Source organism: Schistocerca gregaria, chromosome 8 (genome assembly GCF_023897955.1).
Source record: "Schistocerca gregaria isolate iqSchGreg1 chromosome 8, iqSchGreg1.2, whole genome shotgun sequence".
NCBI lineage: Eukaryota > Metazoa > Arthropoda > Insecta > Orthoptera > Acrididae > Schistocerca > Schistocerca gregaria.
In genome coordinates, this window is record NC_064927.1 from 339,921,481 (window position 1) to 339,945,386 (window position 23,906).

Below are 23,906 nucleotides of genomic sequence, written 5' to 3' on the forward strand. Positions count from 1 at the left end.
GGTTAACTTATGTTATTTTTCTCTGAGCCAGCCGGCGCACGCGGCTGCCTGCGGTGCGAGTCATTGTCTGTTACTTTGCTGGCGCGCGTAGTTATTGGGTTTAGGAGACCTAACTTCTACAAATTCACCTTGCCGAGAGGGCCCAGCTCTGTTTGAATCCCGCCAGTTCTGATGAAATTCCGGTCTGTCGTTACGATTATATCGACCGTCGTCATGTCGGTAGTTCCTGTAGTTTCTTTCCTGTCGGTTAAGTGGTGGAGAATTTCTCTCTGAATCGTAACTGCGCGCTAGACCATTGCGTCTTAAGTTATTCTGTCTCCCTTGATAATAATTATTTTGGTTCCCATATTGTCTGTTTCTCTGATTGTCTCTGTGATAGTCACTACTGCAGAGAGGTGATCTTTCCCTGTAATTATTACTACTCTACCAACGGTTGTCATACGGGTGGTGTCTGTTTTGGTCACGATTTGTGTTGTGAGAATAGCCTTGTCGTGTCCAGTTATTATTTCTTTCATCGCGGAATTGCGACGGATGTGACCTGTAATTGTTGTGTTCCTGTTTTCGCGTTCCGCGATTGTCAATGTCAACTTCTAATTCTTGTAAGAGTCCCTGAAAAGCTTCAATGTCGTCTTTGCAACGGCCTGCCAAAATAATATGCCGTAAATGTTCAGGCAATTTGATTAAGCAAATGCGGATGAGTTCTGACGGGCTGTATGGGTTTGAAAGATACTGATTGTTATGTAACATGTCTTCAAAATATTTCACAAGACTTGAAAATTCAGATTGTTCGAAATGTTTCATCATTATGATGCCATGTTTTACTCGGTCCTGTGTGGCTTGAGACCAATATGCTGAGAGGAAGGCATGGTAAAATTCTCCTTCACTGTGGCAATCGTGAATGATTGATCGCATTCTTACAGCTAGTTCATTCTCTAAATAGCCACACACAAATTCTAATCTGTGCTCTAATGACCAGTTGAGGGGGAAACAATGAGAGAATTGATGAAGCCACGCTTGTGGATGAATGTCGTTGCCAGAATTCTTAAATGTTTTGAATTTACGTGTAGTAATGAACAGCTTATAGTCAAAAACATCGTGTCGGCGGGTCGCATGTCGGTCATTGTTACATCGTTTCGGCGGTTCCATCTCAAAATTCGGTGTACCTTGCCAATTTCTTTCATAATCTCCAAAGTGCCCTGTGTTATTATTTTGTGGCAGTTCCGTATTTTTATGTCCCTCTTCCCGTATTGGTGTGCGAGAGTCCTCTGAAATGTGTAATTCTTGTATTACCTATATCAGCTGATGTTGTACTTCCCGGATTTCTCTTTGGTGTTGCGTATTAATTTGATTTTGATTTTGTTTGACGAACTCTTCTGTGTCATTAAAGACTACCGGTTTTGTGTCATTCAGATTATCATCTACCTTCGTAGATAAATTATTTAGCTGATCCGGAAGTTCAACTACTTTCTCTGATAATGAACTAATGTCCTCCATGTGTCTTTCTAAACCAATTTTCAGAGTATCTACTGTGTCCTTCAAGTTTTCTTGAGTTTTTGCAAGTTGCGTAACCAAATCGGTAGATGCAACTGAGTCAATTTTAGCTTGCAAGGTCTCATGATTTTCATGAACAATTGTTTGCAGTTCTTTTATGGCTGCTTCGTGATTCTGTAATGCATTTTCATGCCGCGAAAAAATAGGTTGGAAATCCTCACAAATTTGTGTTTTTACGTCATTACAGACTTTTTGACATTTCGATTCGATTTTATGTAATTCAGTAGTTAAATCTTCACGTGTTTGTTCAAGCGTATGTTCCACTGAGTCTAACTTTTGAAGCTTTTGCTCCATTGCGTTTAACCTTTGCTGTGTTTGTCTCAGATTTTGTTCCATTGTGTCTAACTTTTGAAGCTTTTGTCCCATTTGTTTCTGATTTTGTTCCATTTGTTGCATTAATTTCAATAATAATGTATTAGTGTCTGGAATCTGTTTTTCTATGCTTTTTGGCAGTGCATTTTCACCGGCAACATTTACATTTTCACCGGCAGAAAATGTGTCTTGACTCATTTGAGAAAACGGTGAGGACCCATAACCTAAGTCCACAGTATTTGCAATATTGTGTTCAGTCATTTCGGATTCCTGAGGCGAGCTGTTGCCGATTGATCGATCGATAATTGTTCCCTGTTCACTACTTGTTTCATTGTCTACACCATTATTTGCCGCCCGCTCCATTTCCCTATGCACAATTACCAAATTACTACTTCGAATGTCTGTTAATTCACTACACAGTGGTGCTGATAAGCGACGCTCGTCGTCACTATTATTTCTGAGTTTACTTTGGAGCCTAGTGTTAGGTTTTTCACACGCCATTATTGTCACAATATTTCACACGATAACACACAAAAGCACAATTTGAAGAGCAAAAATAAGAGAACACATTAACATAACACTGAAAATAATATCTAGTTAATTGCAAGCGAAGCTGCGAAATACTTGGTGCAAATCTACATGCATGCCACAACTGTTTTACTGTACAACAATGAAAGACTGCAACTACAAAGGAAATTCTCTCTATGATTACGCGCTAGCAATAAACAAAGGCTACACTAACTTCACAAACTACAAGAAAAATCAGAAGATTCCATTGAGGTATCCTTGGCTGAGGGTCGACTTATGAAACGTCCCCTTAGAAAAATTGTACACGACTGTGCTTAAACTGACACAATATTTTTAGCGCAACGCAATCTGACTTTCAATAATCCCTACAAAAGAATGGCCCTGACTAACATTAACCTATACCTTTCACAAATCACTTACCTCACAAAAAAATCTTCGTCACTCGAACTACTGCAATACAGCAAGCACCACTACTGCCAGCTAAATAAAAGATTCAAACTACGGAAGGCACTAACTACTGATAGGCACAGTTAGCAAATGAAAGATCTTAATAGAGAACAAACAATGTATTTACCTTAATAATCATATATCAGTCCATGACATCAATTCTTACAAATTTCAGAACTCCGCCATCTCTCTCCCCACGTCCACCACTGCTGGCGGCTCACCTCCAACTGCGCAACGCTACGCGCTGTTAGCATCCAGCTGCCGCTGCCCAACACTACAATGGCAGACAACAATCCTAACCAGCCACAGACTGCACACGGCACAGCCAGTGATTTTTATACAGAGCGCTTCGTGGCGGCGGCGTTACCAATAGAAAAATCTAAACAGCCTACTTACAACGCTATCGAAGTTCAGAGACAATGTTCAAGCAGCCCTGTAACGAATTTAGTTTGATATGTTGCTGAAAATGTCCTATGGATTTCTTTTAGTGGAGGAAGATCAAACGCTTGGTGTATGAATAGTTTAAGGCGTACCGCTGCTTCTGTATCTGCATCTACATTCATATTCCGCAAGCCACCTGACGGTGTGTGGCGGAGGCTTAATGATCAACCACGTCCTCACATCATAAATACCGTTGCGTAGAAGTTAGGCAAACTTAAGTGGGGAGACACTCGATAGCCTGCCTAGTGCTGATCCCTCCCCCATGCAATCATCACGCCATTGATCCTTTAAAAAGACCCTTGACGGGTCGGCGATTCCTGTCAGACGAGCATGTGCAGTGGGAAGCTACGGATTATTTCACGCAGCAGCACAAGGTGATTCGCCGAACAGCTAACTTCAACCACGTGCTTCGGAAGGACGATCGTCTCAGTGACAAAGCGATTTTGCCGAAATGGCATACAAATTTTGGACTGTAAGGCCTTCCAAAGGAAGCTTTTTGATCGATCCCTTATATTCTAATTTTCAGTTATACGACGGGAAAATGAGATGACTATCGACATTCAAACAGGCCGTCGATAGATGTAAACTATCGGTATATCGATAGCAATATCAGCTATCGCCTATCCCTACTTCAGCCAAGACCAACTATTGTACACTGCTGGCCTTATTGGAGCTCAGTTCTTTTGTTAATCAGTTCAGCACCTATTCCGGTTAAATTTAATGCAAATGCTGTCGTTCATTGTTAATGTTTTATGTGCTGTTCCGACAGTGTCTCCTTTGGATAAGTCAGTGACAAGAACGAAGTGGAAAACTGATTTTGATTCGTCAACTAGCTTTATGATAAGTTAAAAATATGTACGCGCTATTATAATAGCCTAATTACCTATCTATAGCAGTTGAATGCTACCGCTAGTGTCGTTATTTAGAGACCGGTACAACTTTGGGGCTGCAATATTTCACAAGGAAGCGGAGCAGTAAAGATAATTTCAAATAACATTAAATTAAAATCGGTGTATAAAAATGTTCTTGGACTTTCCTGCGAAGCCCAAAAACTGCGTTGACCAACAAAAATATCGTTCGAACCTCGATGGTTGCATTTCTTTAGAACATTTGCCCACCGTTATATCGTTACTAGCCCAAACAGTAAAATATCGCTCGATCTAGTCACCCGAGCGGTGCTATGTTATGAAAACGGGTTCCGATACGGAACTTGCGGGAGGAGTTGGTGGATATCCGAAGGTGTGTTTGATAACAGGACATACTATACAGATCATTAGGTTCTAAAAGACTTTTTTAACAAGCTGCATGAATTTGTGAGCGCTGACTACTTCCTTCCTCCCCGCCACCTGCCCCCCTTCGTCCAAAATCTATTTAACTGGAACCACAAATTACTTTCACAGTTACATCTTCATATTCATGCATTTAGGCACTATCAAATGATATAACATTCATAATTGAAGAGAAACATGCAATCTCAGCGCTCAATCTTTTATTGCGATGCAGTTTCTTTTAAAACAAAGTACAACCACCAGTTTTTCCGACGGGGGTGCTGTTCCTGGATCCAGGAGGCTGGTTCGAATACATCCTCTGGCAACATTGAAATTGGTTTTATGTTGTTTCCCATTTTCAGTTTAGTCAAATGCCAGAGTTTGTCTCTTACTATAGGCCAGCGCCAGTTCCTTGCGAATGTTTTTTTCCTAGTAGACTCTAACTCACTGAAGGATGCAGCCTCTCTGCTTCAATGAAAAGAGCTCCACCGAAGGCGAGACGGACGTGTCTCCGAAGAGCCCAGCACAAAAACCTTATTTACATAGGAAGATGGCTAGCAGCAGTCATTTTGTACTCTGTGTCTGTACATAAAGCAAGCTCATTTGTGGAACGGTTATATACAATGACGTGAAAAGTCATGGGACAGCGATATGCACACAGACGGAAGTAGCATCACATACACAAGATATAAAGGGAGGTTCATTGTCGGAGTGACACTTGTATTTGGGTGATAAAGGGTAAAGTCAACATTCAAAGGATCCACAGTGCCGACAGTGTGTCGCGAATATCAAATTTCAGGCATTACCTCTCAGTATAGACATCAGTGCCCGACGGTCCTCACTTAACTTCCGAGATAGCGGCGTTCGCGTAGTGGTGTCACTGCTAACAGACAAGCAGCACTGCATAAACTAACTGCAGAAATCAATGTGTGACGTTCGATGAACGTATGTTAGGACAAAGCGGCGGAATTCCGTATTGGGACTAATGGGCTGTAGCAGCAGACGAGCGACAAAAGAGCCTTAGCCAACAGCACATCATGGCCTGCATTGCCTCTCCTGGGCTCGTGACCAGTGGAAAACCATAGCCTGGTCAGACGAATCAGAATTTTAGTTAAGAGCTGACGGTAGTTTGAGAGCGTCGCAGACCACGAATCCAGATACCTCAGTGGTCAACAAGGCACTTTGCAAGCTGGTGATGCCACCATATTGGATTGGGCTGCCTTTCAATCATACACATTGCGTTTCCTGGTCCAACTGAACCAATCATTGATTGGAAATGGCTATGTGCGGCTATTTGGGGACCATCTGCAGCCATTCATAGACTCGATGCTCCCGAACAAACACAGAATTTTGTTGGATGTCAATGTGCCATGTCACTGGTCCACTATTGCTTGCATAATCTAGAGATCAATTAGCGCTCAACATCTTGCACTGGCAACACTTCAGCAATTATGGACGGCTATAGAGGCAGCATGGCTCAATATTGCAGCAGGGAACTTCCAACGACTGGTTGAGTCCATGCCACATACATTATATGATCAAAAGTATCCGGACACCGGACTGAAAATGACTTAAGAGTTCCTGGCGCCTTCCATCGGTAACGCTGGAACTCAGTATGCTGTTGGCCCACCGTAAGCCTTGATGACAACTTCCACCTGGCATGCATACGTTCAATCTGGTGCTGGAAAGTTTTCCAGGGGAATGCCAACCTATTCTTCATGGAGAGCAGCACTGGGGAGAGGTATCGATGTCGGTCGGTGAGGCCTGACACGAAGTCGGCGTTCCAAAACATCCCAGAAGTGTTCTATATGAGTCAGGTAAGAACTCTATGCAGGGATATTATTGTCGTGTAACCACTCCGCCACAGGCCGTGCATTATGAACAGGCGCACGATCGCGTTAAAAGCTGCAATCGCCATCCCCGAATTGCTCTTCAACAGTGGGAAGCAAGAAGGTGCTTAATATATCAATGTAAGACTGTGCTGTGATAGTGCCACGCAAAACAAGGGGTGCAAGTCTCCTCCATGAAAAACACGACCGCACAGTCTCCGAATTTTACTGTTTCCCCTACACACGCTGGCAGACGACGTTCACCGGATATTCTCCATCCCCCACACCCTGCCATCGGATCGTCACACTGTGCACCGTGATATGTCGCTGTTCAATCATCCAATGTTTATGCTCTTTACACCAAGCGAGGGCCGGCCGCGGTGGCCGAGTGGTTCTAGGCGCTTCAGTCCGGAGCCGCGCGAGTCCTACGGTCGCAGGTGCGAATCCTGCCTCCGGCATGGGTGTGTGTGATGTCCTTAGGTTGGTTAGGTTTAAGTACTTCTAAGTTCTAGGGGACTGATGACCTCATATGTTAAGTCCCATAGCGCACAGCCATTTGAACCAAGCGAGGCGTTGTTTGACATTTACCGGCGTGATGTGTGGCTTATGAGCAGCCGCTCGACCATTAAATCCCAAGTTTTCTCACCTCCCGCCTAGTTGTCGTAGTACTTGCAGTCGATCGTGACGCAGTCTGGAATTCCTGAGTGATGGTCTGAATAGATGTCCGCCTATATCACATTACGACCCTCTACAAATCTCGGTAGTGTATCAATCAACAGACGAGGTTGGCCTGTACTCCTTCGTGCTGTACGTGTCCCTTGACGTTTCCATTTCACTTTCACATCAGAAACAGTCGACCTAGAAATGTTAAGGAGTGTGGAAATTTCGCTTGCAGACGTATGACACAGGTGACACCCAATCACCTGACCACTTTCGAAGCCCGTGAGTTCCACAGAGTGCCCCATCTGCTCTCTCAAGATGTCTAATGACTATTGAGGTCGCTGATATGGAGCACCTGGCAGTAGGTAACAGCACAATGCACCTAAATGTGGAAAACGTCTGTTTCTGCGGGTGTCCGGATACTTTCGATCCATGGTGTGATTGCTGCACTACGCTGGTCAAAAGGAGGTCCAACATGATTTTAGGATGTATTCCATGACTTCATACACCTCAGTGCACATCACATCTTCCGGTTTTACTACAAGAATGATGTTCCGCTATAAAATGGCTTCTTCGTAATACCCTTGGAACAGAGTTTCCTACCATTACGAATCTAACGTACTTGTTAATAAGCGTCACATGAACGACACCGTGTGTTTTACATCGAAGAAAGTTTATTGCCATCGAAGACTGTATAATGATATTAGGGATGGATAAAATCTCATTTATGAATTCGCACAAAGTAGAAATTTGGTAGAAATTAATGCGTAAATCAGTCTAACAACTGAGGACAGTAGCACTTCAACGAAGAAACCGCTATGAAAATTATTCTCGTCGTTCACAATCAGGCTATGCCATGAGATCTCAAAACTGTAGTTCATGGTATTTCTATATTTCGTTTTTTCCATAAATAAATTTAATTGCTACAGTTTTAAGTTGACTGTGACTGTAATAATACAAGAAGTCCTTGATCATTTAATAAAATGAATATCATTTTAATGAAATTTTGAGTCTGAATTGAGGAACTTGGGATGCTTTGACATGCTGAAGAAATTATGATTTGGTTTCACATAAGACATATAGGATAGTAACAGAAGAATGATACCTGTTATAAAAACAGATTTAGACCCGTTAGACTTAAGTTACTCAATCCAGCCTTAAGATTCTTCTGCTCTACTATAAAGAAACTTAAGTTAGAAGACCGACCTGTGTTTCGCTAGCAAATAATTTAATTCCCTTGGCAATAGTGAAGTTAATGTAATGCCAAATAATGATAGATTTAATTGCGCATTTGGATATTTCGAGAATATATGTTGTCCTTTAAGAAAAGCATCTCTTGCTTAATTCTATAGACCAAATACTGTTTTTAAGAAAGCCTCACAAACCAGATAAGTGCGTTGCATAAATAAACGTGCTTTCAGCATAAAGTGAAAACCATGATTGCTCTTACACATATCACCCCAACCCTCCCACCCTGTTTTATCAAACCTTGGCTACGTCCTTGGAACAACAACAGTATAGCCTCATGTGAGCAAAACTGTTTACAACAAATCAAGTACAGAAGTGGTTCTGCAATTGAACAATGGATTTTCCAGACTACTCCCCCCCCCCCCCCCCCCCCCCACCACCACTTCACACACTCTTCTTAACGTCGAATCAAGGCCTGAAAGTCGATGTGCTCCGGAAAATCCGCTATTAGTACGCTTACTAGCAGATACGAAATACTTCAGAGACGTTATCGAACTTTATTCGCGCGCTGTATTTGTTTTGCTAAGCATTCGATAATCGCTTATCAGCATGGGTCACCAACCCGCTACGGCATGCCGTGTTTGCGGAAGATCGGACGACGCGTAATCGAACGACGATAAGCCTGTAGAGGCCGGCGGTGATACGCATAACGCTTTTCATTACTGGCGCGAGAGCGCAGCATCGGAAAACTGTCTCTCTGCTCATCTCTGTTAGCTGCTAGGTGGCAGCACCGGACTGTGGCACGTTGCCGCTAGGTGCCGCCACCTGCCGGTCCAGTGGCTGGCATGCTCTGACGTCAGTCGAGATGCCGCGAGGCACGACGTTTCATTAGCAAAACAAACTTCAGAACACTCATTAACTAGGTTCCTCCAAATTCTGCAAAACTGCTCGGGAATAGAGTGAGTGATAAGCAAGCTCTTCCATACTGAGTAAAATGCAGCACATGCACTGAATCGCACGAAGCATAACCGACAAAAACTAAACAAATTCAGTTAGCACACAGAAGTGAAGTTTATCTTGCTAAACGGGCAAATGTAATATCTAAGTTATTTAGAGTTAACTTTATTCAATTAACAAGAATAGAAGTAGCACTAACTGCATTCCTTGATTTCAGGACAGAGTTATCACTTCGCCTAAACCAGAAATAAGCAATAAACACTGACTTCCCTGCAATAAATCTGCTCTGAAACGCTATACTGATGGCCTTAACCCAATAAGTTCATTTTAATATATCTACTTCTAGCAAGCAATTTACTTTTCAATCTTGGCACAATTCACTGTAAAACCATTCGTGCAGTTCATCATACTTCCGAATTCTCCTTCTCTGACTGCAATCATTTTGCAGCAGTGACCACAATAAATGTGATCGTGTTCAAATTTTCGCTTCGCCACCCAACGTTCTTATCTTTTCCCATGCCTATCTTTTACAAAATGTCTTCATCTGAATTATTCCAGGCGTGATGGTTTTAATCCATGTAGCAGTACTTACATAAACCTTAGTTGTGTTAATCATCGTTTCAGTTGCTTGCTGAAAGTCCATAAAATGTCACCTAAACAACTTTAAGTGGTTGCTGTAGTGTTAAATACAATACTAGCAGCAAAATTTGTCCTCCCCTGTCCTCCCCTGTCCTCTCCTTTCCTCACGCTTTCTTTCAGAGTGTCAAGTTTCTCTGTTACTTTGCTGAATCATTCAATATCCATGGACCACTAGTGAAAACAAGCACGAGACAGGCTACAAAGTGACAGAAGCAAGTGGTGTATTATCTCTTTGTCTAGTATAGCCAACTCATGTAACACATTCTACTGTTAGCCAGTTTAGCAGAAAAAAGTCATAGGAGTTGCCATCTACTGGCCGTCGTAGCACCTACATCAGCCATCATTGGAGATAACCATTTTAGTACGTAAAAACACTGTTCACATAACACCCAATGTAGCAGAAAACACAGTTTATGTAAAAGTGTCGCTTAGACTCTTTAAAATGATAATCTCTCGGTTCCTGTTAGTAATTGCGGTTGCTGCAGTGCACAGTATCGTGATATGTTTCTTAAAACAGTAATTCGTTAACAGCAGATCATTTCGCACACTAATAAAGGGAGACCTTTACGTCATAGACGTTTGGAATTTGACAATCGTACAGCATAATGTTTCGTAGAGTAATAGACTCGGGGAAACTGTTCCCTGTCGTACTATGTGACCATTAAAAGACTAAAAACTCTAAAAAGATCTGTCATCAGTAAACGTCTTCACAAAAGTTTATTATTATAACTACTACTACTATTATTACCACCACCACCAATACTGCTACAAAATGATAGGGGAATGGCTGATGCGTAAAGTACACATTCAGATTTTTCTTCACGAAGAAACATTAAATACAAAACTATAGCTTTAGGATTTCTTTTCTCTGTTTCCTCCTTCAGTTTGCATCAAGTCTGCATGTATGTGGACACTTAATTTTGTACCACTGGCAGTATTACTAACAAAAGAATTCCTTCAGGGTTAGGTAACAGTAGCGTAGATATTTTCTTACGGAGCTTCTGCAAGGTTCCAGACATTGCTATTTTGTTAGCAATAACCGTATGGCCATTCACAGGGTTATATTTTATTTTGTATCTGTTTCACAGTAGTGGCCTTTTTTAAGCAGCTTTCTTTTATTGTTCATCAAGACTCTCGTTTCAGTATATACCAGTTTTGTGCGTATTTTTATAACTTGAACTGTTTGTGTTGAGCTACAGTTCCATTAGATTCTCTATTTTCTTGGCTCTCATGAAATTAGGCTGGTTCCTGTATGAGAAATAAGATTATTTCATCCTTACTCGATTTGCTAAGCGTTTACAAATTCCTGATTACTGACATATGTATGAGCAAATCGGTACTCATTGTTATTGTTGCTTAGTGACCACAAATCGCTATCTGTATCTATCCTCGTATGCTGGTCCTCTTTCTGTTAATCCGCTTAGTAAATTTCCATGTGAGTATGGTTGCAAACAATCTGGTTTAGGTAGTTCTCAGGGAAAACTTTTGTAGCTTTTTTTTTTCTTCAAGTTGTTTTGTGTCGCTCACTGACACGTTCATTTCTGTTGCGGCTGAAGTGTCGAATTTGGTATGACTTGCAAACACACAAGTCAGCGAACGTAGGTTCCCTTTGAAGTTACCACTGAGTTGTACAGGTAAATCTGTTGGCCGACAGAAGGATCCATCTACTACTGGTCGTAATGTGAAATACTCTATTAATATTCTTTGCCAAACGATTTCCCAAACAAAATCGATTTCTGATCATGTTTATTCAGAATAGTCCATTGCTTCTCTCCAGATTACCGCGTAATAAGCAGAGCTAAAGGAATAAACTAAGCCATAGGAGCAACTTGTCTAATCATTTCACTCGTTATTTTTACATACAAGCAGCTTCTGGCCTGACACCGCACAGCTACGTAGACCCGTTCCAGAACATTCCACAAGAGGGGCTGAGGTTATCTCCAGGACTCGGCGGTCAGACTACGGCGCGACTAATCACAGCACCTATATGACCATCATACTCCATATCAACCCTTACAATTTTTCCAGTACTCGCACTCGAAGTTGCCAATATGTGCGCTACGCTGAACTGGTGTGTGTATTTCACAGAGTTCTAAAATATTCGCAGCTACAACATGAAGTGCTTACCCGTGTGGTCCAATCTTTCCTTATTTTATTTCTTCTTTACTGTGTTTTAGACATTTCTACGTGTTAGACATTCTACACAACTTCTCCGACAGGTATGTTCTTCATATTTTCCGTTAACTTGTGGGCACTAGAGATAAAGCCGTAGGGAAATACTCCTCAATCAACGGATGTCCTCATCTGCGTATGTCTACCTCTCGAGATGTGTGGAAATTTCAGATGTCCGAAAACTGTTCTAAGACAATCAATATTGTGAAAAATTTCGAATAACATATTTTGGTCAGTGCAGTAAACGGTCTCATAATACAAAAACTAAGTTAAATTTTCACTTCATTTCATACTCTTTCTGAATGTAAAAGTCTATTTTCAAATTTTTTTAATGTACAGAAAAGGTCTCCATTATTAGTATCTTACTAATTGGTCTTTTATATTCATTTATTCGTTTAATTCGTTAGATATTTAGTAGCTGACAAACCCAGCATTGCAAGGGTATTCACTTTGCCAATTTTCTATTATACAAGTGTGTGTGAAATCGTTTGGGACTCACACACACACACACACACACACACACACACACACACACACTTGCCCGAGGGAGAACTCGAACCTCCGCCGGGACCAGCCGCACGGTCCATGACTGTAGCGCCCTTGACCGCTCGGCTAATCCCGCACGGCTCCACTTTTCTATTAAAAATAAAAACAAAAAACGCACTGCGTTAATAATACAATGTCGAAAACTTTCATTTTCATGTATTCGTGGAAACGCCTTTACAATCATGAAGCAGTTATACCCAAAATTATGCATTATAAACAAATGTGTAAGTACAGTATCTAGATTAAGAAACGTTGTATGCAAAATATAAACTCTTTTTTTAACTCAGAATTCGATTGTAAACAATATTTCTAGTTACATGTCAAAGAGGAATTTTGTAAACACATTAATGACAACGCCTGTTAGTAGCTCTATAGAGGCTATTGTTCTCGCCAACAGCCATTTGCATTTAGCAGTTGATCTCAAAAGCACCGCCACGGGTCACGGATTTCCTTAAATTGACTCGACTGTAGGAGTGTGTTAGTAATAAAAAAAATAAATGCATTAAAACATCAAGCATGACGTGGCATTATTCACACATCACTGTTTATGTCGTGATACCTCTTGAACTATTTATCGTGCAGTGATGCATTTGTGTAGTACGTCCAATGGCGTATGTGGATACAGTATGCGAAATATATTCCAAAAAGAATTAGCGCAACGATGTAATAACCTCACTCGTCATGTTTGACGCCCAGTTTTTCACACATTTCATTGTTTATGATGTATGACATCATACCTCCTAAACAATGGTCGCCGACGACAGTTGCCTTCTCTCCATCTGTAAAGTGTTTTCCAGCCGGGATGGCAGCTTGCTGACGTATATGGTTGAATGTCTTCGCCTTTCTGGATACTGCATCTGCTGCATAATCCAATATGCATCACATTCTCTTCCTTAGCGATGCCTCGGGGTCCAACATCAATAGCCGATGGCCATTACCCACCACCCCTATATAAAGAGCGTAGTCATATAATATGTGCTCTGGAGTGCCCACACTGCCGCTGATGGAACTATGACATCTTTTGATTTCGTAAATACGTGTAACATACGTGCCATTAAGAGTCAGGCGGGTTAAGGTATCTCACTTCGTCTCTTCCAAATGTTATGAATATATTAGTACGTTGTCTTGCTTATTCTATACCTCGCATTTTCATAACTGAATACCACACTTAAAAATTCATAACAAAACCATTCCTTAAGAAAGAGATCAGTTATTTCCAAACATTAATAACGAAAATATTATCATGTAAAACAGTATCAAACAAATTATTAGGGCGGCGCGTAGCTTAAGGCGGCGCGTAGCTTAGGGCGGCGCGTAGCTTAGGGCGGCGCGTAGCTTAGGGCGGCGCGTAGCTTAGGGCGGCGCGTAGCTTAGGGCGGCGCGTAGCTTAGGGCGGCGCGTAGCTTAGGGCGGCGCGTAGCTTAGGGCGGCGCGTAGCTTAGGGCGGCGCGTAGCTTAGGGCGGCGCGTAGCTTAGGGCGGCGCGTAGCTTAGGGCGGCGCGTAGCTTAGGGCGGCGCGTAGCTTAGGGCGGCGCGTAGCTTAGGGCGGCGCGTAGCTTAGGGCGGCGCGTAGCTTAGGGCGGCGCGTAGCTTATAATCAATTCGCATATCACTGGTATGGAAGCACATACAGTACTCACTTCATTTCGTCGTCTTTGGAATGCTGACACAGTCTGTGACATCACTATCTAACATGACCATCCTACAATATTGGCGCATTCTAACTTCCCTCCTCCTCTCCCCCCCCCCCCCCCCCCTGTTTCCGGGAAATTAAAAAATCAACGGGAAAATTCAAATTTTTTTCCTGTGAAGGATGGGTGCTAGAGAGCAACTCCAGCCAGTCGCGTCTATAACTGCTGGATGTAGGGAATATATTCACGCTATTAGTCCAGCAGTAGTGTCGCTCCAGCGGTGGTCAGTCTCCTCCAGTTTAGTCCAGCGCCATCTTTCGAGTGTACTGAGTTACTGAAGAGCCGGCCCCTCTGACACTTTATTTCTACTTGCTCAATCGCCACGTGCCAATACGCGGCAACCTTAACATTGGCGACTAGGAGGTCGATGGTCTAAGGTAGGAGACTGTGTGGGAAACGAGTGACCGCAATTCCTGTAGGAATGTATATTCAGACAGTGACACTAAAATTCAGATCGAGGTGTAAGAGGCACTAAGTTCACTGCTGTTGCTGGAGGAAATAGAACTTCGATTTGGTCTGGTTTAGCTTCTTGGTTAATTGGCTCTTTATGTAAAATAGTCAGATAAGAGTGTAGCAACTGTGTTTGCTTCGAAATAAATAACTGTAAAAGGCGGGTATGTACTATCATGTGAATATACTCTGTTCTTGACGCAATAAGACATCACGCGAGAGAATCAGCAGGAGTCTGTGACTTGCTGGGGGGAGTCTCTTATTCGTCAAAGTCAGGTGCATTCAGATGCTGTTCAGTATATCAAAGACTGGAAGATTCGTGGGAGTATGGAGGGTAAGTGACATTCTGACAAAAGGGGAGTTCAGAGGTTTTGGGGAAACATAGTACAACCTCTAATATACGTCTTGGAAAGTTACCGCAACGAGAAAATTAGAGGCTAATAGGAACATTTATTCTGATAGACAATTAACAGCAGAGGTTCCATCTTTTGTTTTCTTGATTAGTAAGAAACAAATTCTTCCGCGAGTTTTGTGTGTGTGTACCTGGACTGATACTTCTGTTGTTGTTGTTGTTGTTGTTGTTGTTGTTGTCTTCGGTCCTGAGACTGGTTCGATGCAGCTCTCCATGCTAACCTGTCCTGTGCAAGCTTCATCATCTCCCAGTACTTACTGCAGCCTACATCCTTCTGAATCTGCTTAGTGTATTCATAAATTGGGCTCCCTCTGCGATTTTTACCCTCCACGCTGCCCTCCACTACTAAACTGGTGATCCCTTGATGCCTCAGAACATGTTCTACCAACCGGTCTTTTCTTCTAGTCAAGGTGTGCCACAAGCTCCTCTTCTCCCCAATCCTATTCAATACTTCCTCATTAGTTATGTGATCTACCCATCTAATCTTCAGCATTCTTCTGTAGCAACACATTTCGAAAGCTTCTATTCTCTTCTTGTCCAAACTATTTATCGTCCATGTCTCACTTCCATGTATGGCCACACTCCATACAAATAATCTCAGAAACGACTTCCTGACACTTAAATCTATACTCGATGTTAATAAATGTCTCTTCTTCAGAAACGCTTTCCTTGTCATTGGCAGGCTGCATTTTATATCGTCTATACTTCGACCATTATCAGTTATTTTGCTTCCCCAAATACCAAAACTCCTTTACTACTTGAAGTGTCTTATTTCCTAATCTAATTCCCTCAGCATCACCCGACTTAATTCGACTACATTCCATTATCCTCGTTTTGCTTTTGTTGATGTTTATCTTATACCCTCCTTTCAAGATACTGTCCATTCCGTTCAACTGCTCTTCCAAGTGCTTTGCTGTCTCTGACAGAATTACAATGTCATCGAAGAACCTCAAAGTTTTTATTTCTTCTCCATGGATTTTAATTCCTACTCCGAATTTTTCTCTACAAATTGTAAATAGCCTTTCGCTCCCTGTGTTTTACCGTTGCCACCTCTAGAATTTGAAGGAGTAGGTAGACTAAATTAACATGTAAATCTATATGCATACCTCGCAAGCCATCTACAACGCGTGGTCGAGGGTACCCTGTACTAGTATTCGTAATTTCTTTTGCTATTCCACTCACGAATAAAAGAGCAAGACGGAAAAGAAATCTATAGGCTGTGCCTCCGTATGAGCGCTAATTTCTGGCATCTTATCTTCGAGGTTCTTAAGCGAAATATATGATGGCGGCAGCAGAATCCTTCTACAGTCAGCTGCAAATGTCAGTTCTCTAAATTTTGCCAACAATGTTTCTCACCCAGTACCTACACGCTTATCCGACTACTGTACATAGTGAGCCAATTAACTGACAAGTGGAAGTCAGACCAAGTCGATGTCTATATTTTTTCCAGCGACAGCAGCCACCTTAAAGTGCTTGTTATAGCACTTCGAATTCTAGTGCCACTATACAAATCTGATATTCCGACGGGAAGTGTGGCCACTCGCTCCCTACACAGTCACTTCTTAGTGGGTGGATTACACCCTTTTAACAATCCATGATCCTGACATAATCTCCTGCTTTAGCTCACCGAGCTGACAGTCGTCAGTATTAGAGTTGCCGCAGCTTAGCCTGTCCCGACTGGGCAAATACAAAGAAATGGTCAGGCTGGTCGGCTCTTGAGGTACACAAGAGGTACACAATATAATCTGGAGATGGCGCTGGACGAGTCTGGAGGGTCGCTATCCCAATACCATTACGCATGCTATGTCCCTGCTAGCAGCTATTCACATGTAAATCGCAGGATGATACTGTTGTGCACTGCACTTAACTGATAGTTTGCGGTCTTATTATTAACCATCCTTCCCACACAGGGCTACTGGATACTGTCTGGAGCAACTTCCTTGTGCCAAACCGATAGCAAAAATATCGTCTCTACATTCAGCACGTGATCAGTGGCAGCTATGCCTCCCCACAACTCCCATGCTTCACAGCCAGACGAAAAAAAAATGAATTTTCCCGTTGATTTTTTTTTCAGTTTCCCACCATTATGAATCAGGGAGGGGAGTTAGACTGCGCTAGTATTATGGATCAGCCATCTTGGATTGTGATGTCATAGTTCAGATTGCATGAGTATTCCAGTGATGGTGGTCCTTCCTCAACAGCGATATGCAAATTGAATTTTTACGGAAAGTATATTGTTGTTGTTGTTGTTGTTGTGTTCTATGCAAAGTAATTAGATTAGAATTTACGAAAAAAAATTATTTTCCTGCCGATTTTTAATTCCGGCATTTTTTTCAAGTGCGGGACAGGTGAGGGTATAATTAATCAGTTAATTTAATATCGAAGTGTGACATCAGTCGTTGCCTCTTGTGTGCCAGATGGCCGGGGGACCGGCGGGGGGGGGGGGGGGGGTGGGAGGAGGATGCTATCATCAGTAAATTAAATGTTGGGCTTTTCTCTCTTTACGAGGATTCACAAATTATTAGCAATTCTTAAATTGAGTCCAAATATAAGAAAAATTACAAATCTAAATGAGCGCAATGATGACAAACTTAGAGACGCGTGTTACGAAGTGACAATAGATAGAGCAAAAAGTCGGACAGTGAAAAGTCAGTATCTATAATTCAAAAAAGAAATTCAATTGCAGTTTAAACCCTTTCCAAAATCAATTGAGGCCAGTTTCGAATTTCTCAACATCTTCAGAGGGAATTGTGAGCAGCACGCCCTGTTATTCACGATACTGTAGCGGAAACTAACATAGCTGAGGCAAGCGATAATTGATGTTTACGCCACACTCCACGCATAACAGAAAGTACAGTACATTTGCGAACGTCGCAGCAATCGAGCTGCCGCAAAAACAGCACAGGAATCCCGTATCTAATTTCTTTCTTATCTGCAGTTCGTCAGACCTACAAAACGGTTATTTCATTGATCTTTGTCAAAGTTCTATTAGTCTGACGCAAAAGTAACATAGGTACAATAATGTAGGTTGATGACTGTATCGCAGTTATTACCAAAGTGGTGAGGACGCGTTGGACTTCGTTTCATTATCCCTGCTCATTATTTATCTTAGTGTAAAACTTCCACGTACCTTTTAATCCAAAAACTTAGGTAAAGAAGTGTATCATGTCTATTCCGACGATGTGTGTCACTTCGGATCGGGAATGATTGATGAAGAATACCGGTCTGGCTTTCGAAACGAAGCCGCAACTCGCCATCTGCAGCGCCGGTGACAGGATTCCCTTTACTAACCTCTGATAAAGGGCCGACTGTTGGATCAGCTGAATACGAGACAGCAACACACGACCGCGCCTACACTAGTATATGACGGTTGAAGTGGACATGATGGACGTTGTAAACTGTTCTGAGTTTGTGGCTGTACTGCTGCGGATATCGCCCACATTACTTTTTTATTTTACTTCCACTTGCTATCAGCCGGAGAAAAACTTTCGGTAGCAGCTAGATAGGGAGTGAGTACCGTTCATTGATTGTGCGGCAGATGCTTTCAGAACGTGGGAAAGCGCTTGCTGGCGGTGACTTTATCATGCTAGAGTAACGTATAGATAACCAGGAACACACAATTTGTGTGACGCGAGGCAGTAAAATGCTGTTAGTTTTTACTTATAACGGGATTAGGTAGCCAATACTGCTAGAGATTCGAATCCTGCCCCGGGCATGGATGTGTGTGATGTCCTTAAGTTAGGTTAGGTTTAAGTAGTTCTAAGTTCTAGGAGACTGATGACGTCAGATGTTAAGTCCCATAATACTCAGAGCCATTTTTGAACTAGTCATCCTGTGACGTTGCGTTCTGGTTTGTTCACAGAAACAAGGCATATCTGAAGATGTGTGGACGGTGTACAGTGGCGTTGGAGAGCACGGGCTGTCAAAGCTGGGCTACTATGCGGCCTACAATGGCGAGCCGCAGGTGAACTACTACTGGGGAGAGTGCAACGAGATCCGGGGCAGCGACGGCTCCCGCTTCCCGCCAGAGCTGGTTCGCCCAGGCGGCACCCTCTGGGTCTACCTGAGGGAGACTTGCCGCCGCACGCTGCTCGTCTACAACACCACCGTCAAGGTGAGTCCTCAGTCCCAAGGGGGCTCACAACTCTCTTTTGATTACACAACTATGGCGAGCATCGAGCTCAAAGCAATTCTTGCTGCTATTCGTGCCGTAATTTTGGTTGCTAATCATCTCCTTTCTCCGACTTACTCTTAAAGACATATTCCCCACTGACGACCTAGGTCACTGTTAATAGATTGATATGGTTTTTTTCCACTTGGTCCCTTGATTTTATACCACGTGTTCTGGGCGGCTTATTTTGGACATCAGTGTATATGTTCAAGTATATGTTCAACGTATAGGTTCGACGTCTGGTTGTGGCTGGGCGTCTGGTTGTGGCTGGGCGTCTGGTTGTGGCTGGGCGTCTGGTTGTGGCTGGGCGTCGAGGTCCGCTAGAAAGCAAGATTTTCACAGGGAGGCAGCAAACGCCAAACGCCGCTACTACAGGTTTCCGGATTGGTCGCCTTAAACGAAACGTCATTCTCCCGTTTTAGAAGAGCAATGCTGATTGGCAGATGTTATTTCTGACGCCTTGAGCTGAAGGATTAATGGAAGAGACCGAAAGATATACCCCTTCAGTGCCTGGCGTGGAGAGGCGCCGTTCAGTTGTCGCTCTTGGAGGAGGAGCAAGTCTCTCCTCAGTACTTCACTGGGAGAGCAACTTCGTCGACAGCGAATGGAAGTGCAACTCCATATTGAGCCCTTGCGATTAAGCATTGTTAACTGTGTTGGCCGACACACTTATTGTGCGGTGTGAACGGACAGACATACAGTTAAACGCCTGCGAGCGAATTTTGAGTGGCATTGCGATAGACTGCTTATCTGACCGGTGTACCACGCCAATAGTTAGACTAGGGGTGAATAGGAATCCTTGACTTCATCAAGGGGTAGAGAGAGTTTGATTGGCGAAGGTCAATGCAAATAGAATGAGAGTTACCTTATTTGTCAGCAGCGAGTGGCGCAGACAGCAGTCATCGCAGCTAACAGTATTGTGCGCTACAGCTATTGCGAGCCCCATATTTCTTCCACAACAGTACACTTCACTGCATTTCACATGCGACAGCCTCGACCATACCTAGCAACATTCTAACGGATAATTATTCAAGTTGAGTAGGTGCGCCTGTCAGCCATTCTGCCAAGTCAACAACCATCTTAAACTTTGTATAGAAATTTCATTAGCGAATCCCATCCTTGAGAGGTAACTTAACATTCCGAAAAGAACGAGGATATAACTTGTTTAATTCATAACTAAAAGTGCCATTGTGATTTCTCAGAATTTAGCAAAATGAATAATAACTTTAATTTCATGTTTTTCTTACACTAACTAGCACTACTCCAGTACCCAAGTATCCCACTAGTTATTTAAGAAATTTTGTGAACTTCTGTGTCATTTCCTTACAACAGACGACTCCAGAAGATATTTATTGCTGAAACTTTTTCAGGGATTTCTGTTTAGAAGGTTAGGAGCGTCTGTCTGACTTCTGTAGTAGTGCAGGGGAGGAAATTGCATCTTGCAGGAGCCACAGGGTAAAGGGTACATCTCAGATTAATCCGTTGTGCAGAATAACAGAATAGCAGATCAACCCCATGCTCATAAAGTTCACAGATCAGCAGCCTGACACAAGTCAGTGGGTGAAGGAGCCACGGACACTGGGTCTCAGGACTGATGGCTCTACTTACATTGCTGCTCCCACAGCTGATTTCGCTGACAAGCTAAAAAAAAACACTATCAGGGTATAACCCTCTTTGACTCAACCAATAAATTATTTGCCAAAATCCTGAATGCAGGACTTAAAAATGTCACGGAAAAGCTAATGTTTGAACGAAAATCAGGTTTTAGAAAAACGACAATCAGATATTCAGTGTTTCTACAATGCAAGAAGTTAGAGAAAAGAAACGATATTTCAATAGAGAAACCACCATCCTTTTGTGGATTTTGAGAAAGCATTTCACACTGTGAATACAGAAATGCTACCGAATGTCATGGCTGAATGACGTTATCCATCACACCTCACTTCACAAATGCTATTAAGAGTCTACGCAGAAACACCGAAATTTTTATGGATAAGGAAAGTCTATCAAAAAGCTAATGAACACAAAGGGGTGTGACAAGGATGCATGTTTCTTCAACACTCCGCTATAATGTAATCAGCAAATAGCCAATGTTGAACAATAATAGCAGTCTTGTGAAGTGACGGTTGACTAAGTGTACTTTTGTATGCTCTGATCACAGAGAATGATAGCTTTCAGATGCGAATCTATATGTTGCAACTGATAGCCTCAGATTACAGTCTAACATTGCCTGTAGATACAAAGAAAGTGGTGGTATTTCAGGGGAATAGTCTTTAATAGCATAAGATTAGAACAAGTAAAACAATTTGAATACCTACGATGCCACACCACTTACTAATGTAACGATCACGTCGGCCAAAAACTAAATTAATATGCTACCAAGTTTTCAGAATAATCCAGTAGAAGAACACAGCTGAAGTCCCACAAAACAGCAGTACCAATCCTTATTTACAGAAGAAGAACGCACAACAAAAAGACCCCATTGAAATAATACAGGCTCAAGAAATGAAATATGTAACAAGAGTGGAAAATTTAAAAAGACTTGGATATGAGGAAAGATTTAGGAATACATAACCTAAACGAAAAAATAATGGAGAAAAGGAGAAAACTGAAAAACACTTACAGAATCCCAGTAAATCCCCTCAATTATAAACGCACAGGAAGAAGAAATGTGGCCGGCCAGGGTGGCCGAGCGGTTCTAGGCGCTACAGTCTGGAACCGCGTGACCGCTACGGTCGCAGGTTCGAATCCTGCCTCGGGCATGGATGTGTGTGCTGTCCTTCAGTTAGTTAGGTTTAATTAGTGCTAGGTTCTAGGGGACTGATGACTTCAGAAGTTAAGTCCCATAGTGCTCAGAGCCATTTGAAGAAGAAATGTAGGAAGACCACACAAGAGATGGAGTACCGTGACAGGAGATGTGCTTCATACGTCAGATGGAGGAGGAGGAGGAGGAGGAGGAGGAGGAGGAAGAGGAGGCGGAGGAGGAAGAGGAAGAGGAAGAGGAAGATCCTCTACCATCAAACGTTGTGAAAGGGAGAAAGATGAAATCTAAGGCAGAAGGCTACTAAGTCGACCCTGGAGGCACCAGGTACCCCACGCTGTCTGACTCCGTGCTGATGTTTACTGACATTAGTCTCTCACATGAGGACAGATGACGTTGTTGCACGCACAAAATTATAAAATTTGCACTACGACGGAATAAAAACTGATTATTTTCTTAGATATATTCGTGACAACAGACGACGCTTCGACGACACATCCATGTAGAGTTTCTAAACTCATTAGAGCTGTCGGAGGTGTCGTCCCACAGGCTGGAGCTGAAGGCGGGTGTGCCTGTCATACGATGGGTAACCTGAAAGCAGAAAATTTTGTAATCGCACCAGGTTACACATCACTGAGCTGAGAAGGCATATCGTGCAGACCACCATCACCATCTGCGGGACCGTAGGAGAAACAGTATTGATAACACAAATTCCAGTCATTTCAACAAACTTGCCTTCTGAGTTAAAACGCTTTCAGTTGCCCTTGAAAGTGCCCTTCTCAATCATAATAAGTGTCGTGGACAAACGTTAAAAGTGGCAGGTATTCATCTGGGCACACCATGTTTCTCGTATGGACAGCTCTCCGTCGACTGCACGCTTGTATCGAGATACAGAAATCTGGATAAACACAGAGAGAAAGAAGCCTCAGAACGTTTAGAGAGATGCATTACAGTAAACTTCTCCGATGTCGCGCGATTTGCTGGCCCGCCAGTATCTGGCTCCTCAATACCTCCAAGAGAGAACATTTTCGACGCCGCATACGCGTTAGGGGTTGGACAAACCGATCAGTTAGAAACTATATCTGTATTTCAGTTAAAAATTACCGGTATTTTTCTGTATTTCTTTGGTCTTGGTTATAACACGTATTTTTTACTTTCTACTATAGAGTAAAAAATAGGTGTCAATTAGTCATAGCATCAGTGCAACAATTTTTCTCTCTTAAATAAATGTTTTTAACAAAGGAGTAATATTTATTAGTAAAATTTGCATCGGTTTGGAAATATTACGATATTACAGAAAAAGAGAGAAGCGATCTGTGCTATTTTAATGAAAATGAAAATGCCGGTAGAAACGAGCAACAAACACATAGCGTAGGGATTGGTTCAGCATTGCCGTGTGTTTGTGTCGTGGATAAAGGTACACGTGTAGGTGCAGTGTGCAGGATCTGCCCCCACTTGGTCTGTACGGCAGTTTTTCGCTGTCGACGCCGGACGTGAGTTTCATTGCACGATGGCACCAAGCCTAGTCTCGAAATATTTTTACGAACTGACTTAGCAATGAAACACAAGGCTTTATTTGCTATAAATGGTTACAAATTTGTCTTCCATTTCTATTAAATAGAGGAAGAAAATTACAGCAACAGTAATAAATTAAAAACTCAACAATTTATTCATCGTATACAATAAAAACAGAATGTAGCTGATCAGCTGTCTGTGTCTACATATGCTCTTATCTGCTTGTGGCGCTTGAAAACTGCCCAATTAACCAGAAAAACAGTGTCCTTCAGCATCAGTTTCCACTTCTGAGCACTGACTATTCGTAACCCAAATAGTGATATGATCCCGGGTTAAAACGTGAATTTTGAACAGTTTTTCAAAAAATT

General features: G+C 42.4%; 1 protein-coding gene across 3 annotated transcripts in view; it reads left to right on the plus strand.

The window, feature by feature from the left end:
• Positions 1-23,906, plus strand: part of LOC126284013 (lysosome membrane protein 2-like) — a 395,168-nt gene that overhangs the window by 311,095 nt on the left and 60,167 nt on the right. For all 3 annotated transcript variants that reach the window (XM_049982556.1, XM_049982555.1, XM_049982557.1), the window contains exon 7: positions 18,954-19,205. In XM_049982556.1, the coding sequence (XP_049838513.1) occupies positions 18,954-19,205 (252 nt within the window). The remainder of the gene's footprint in view (positions 1-18,953; positions 19,206-23,906) is intronic.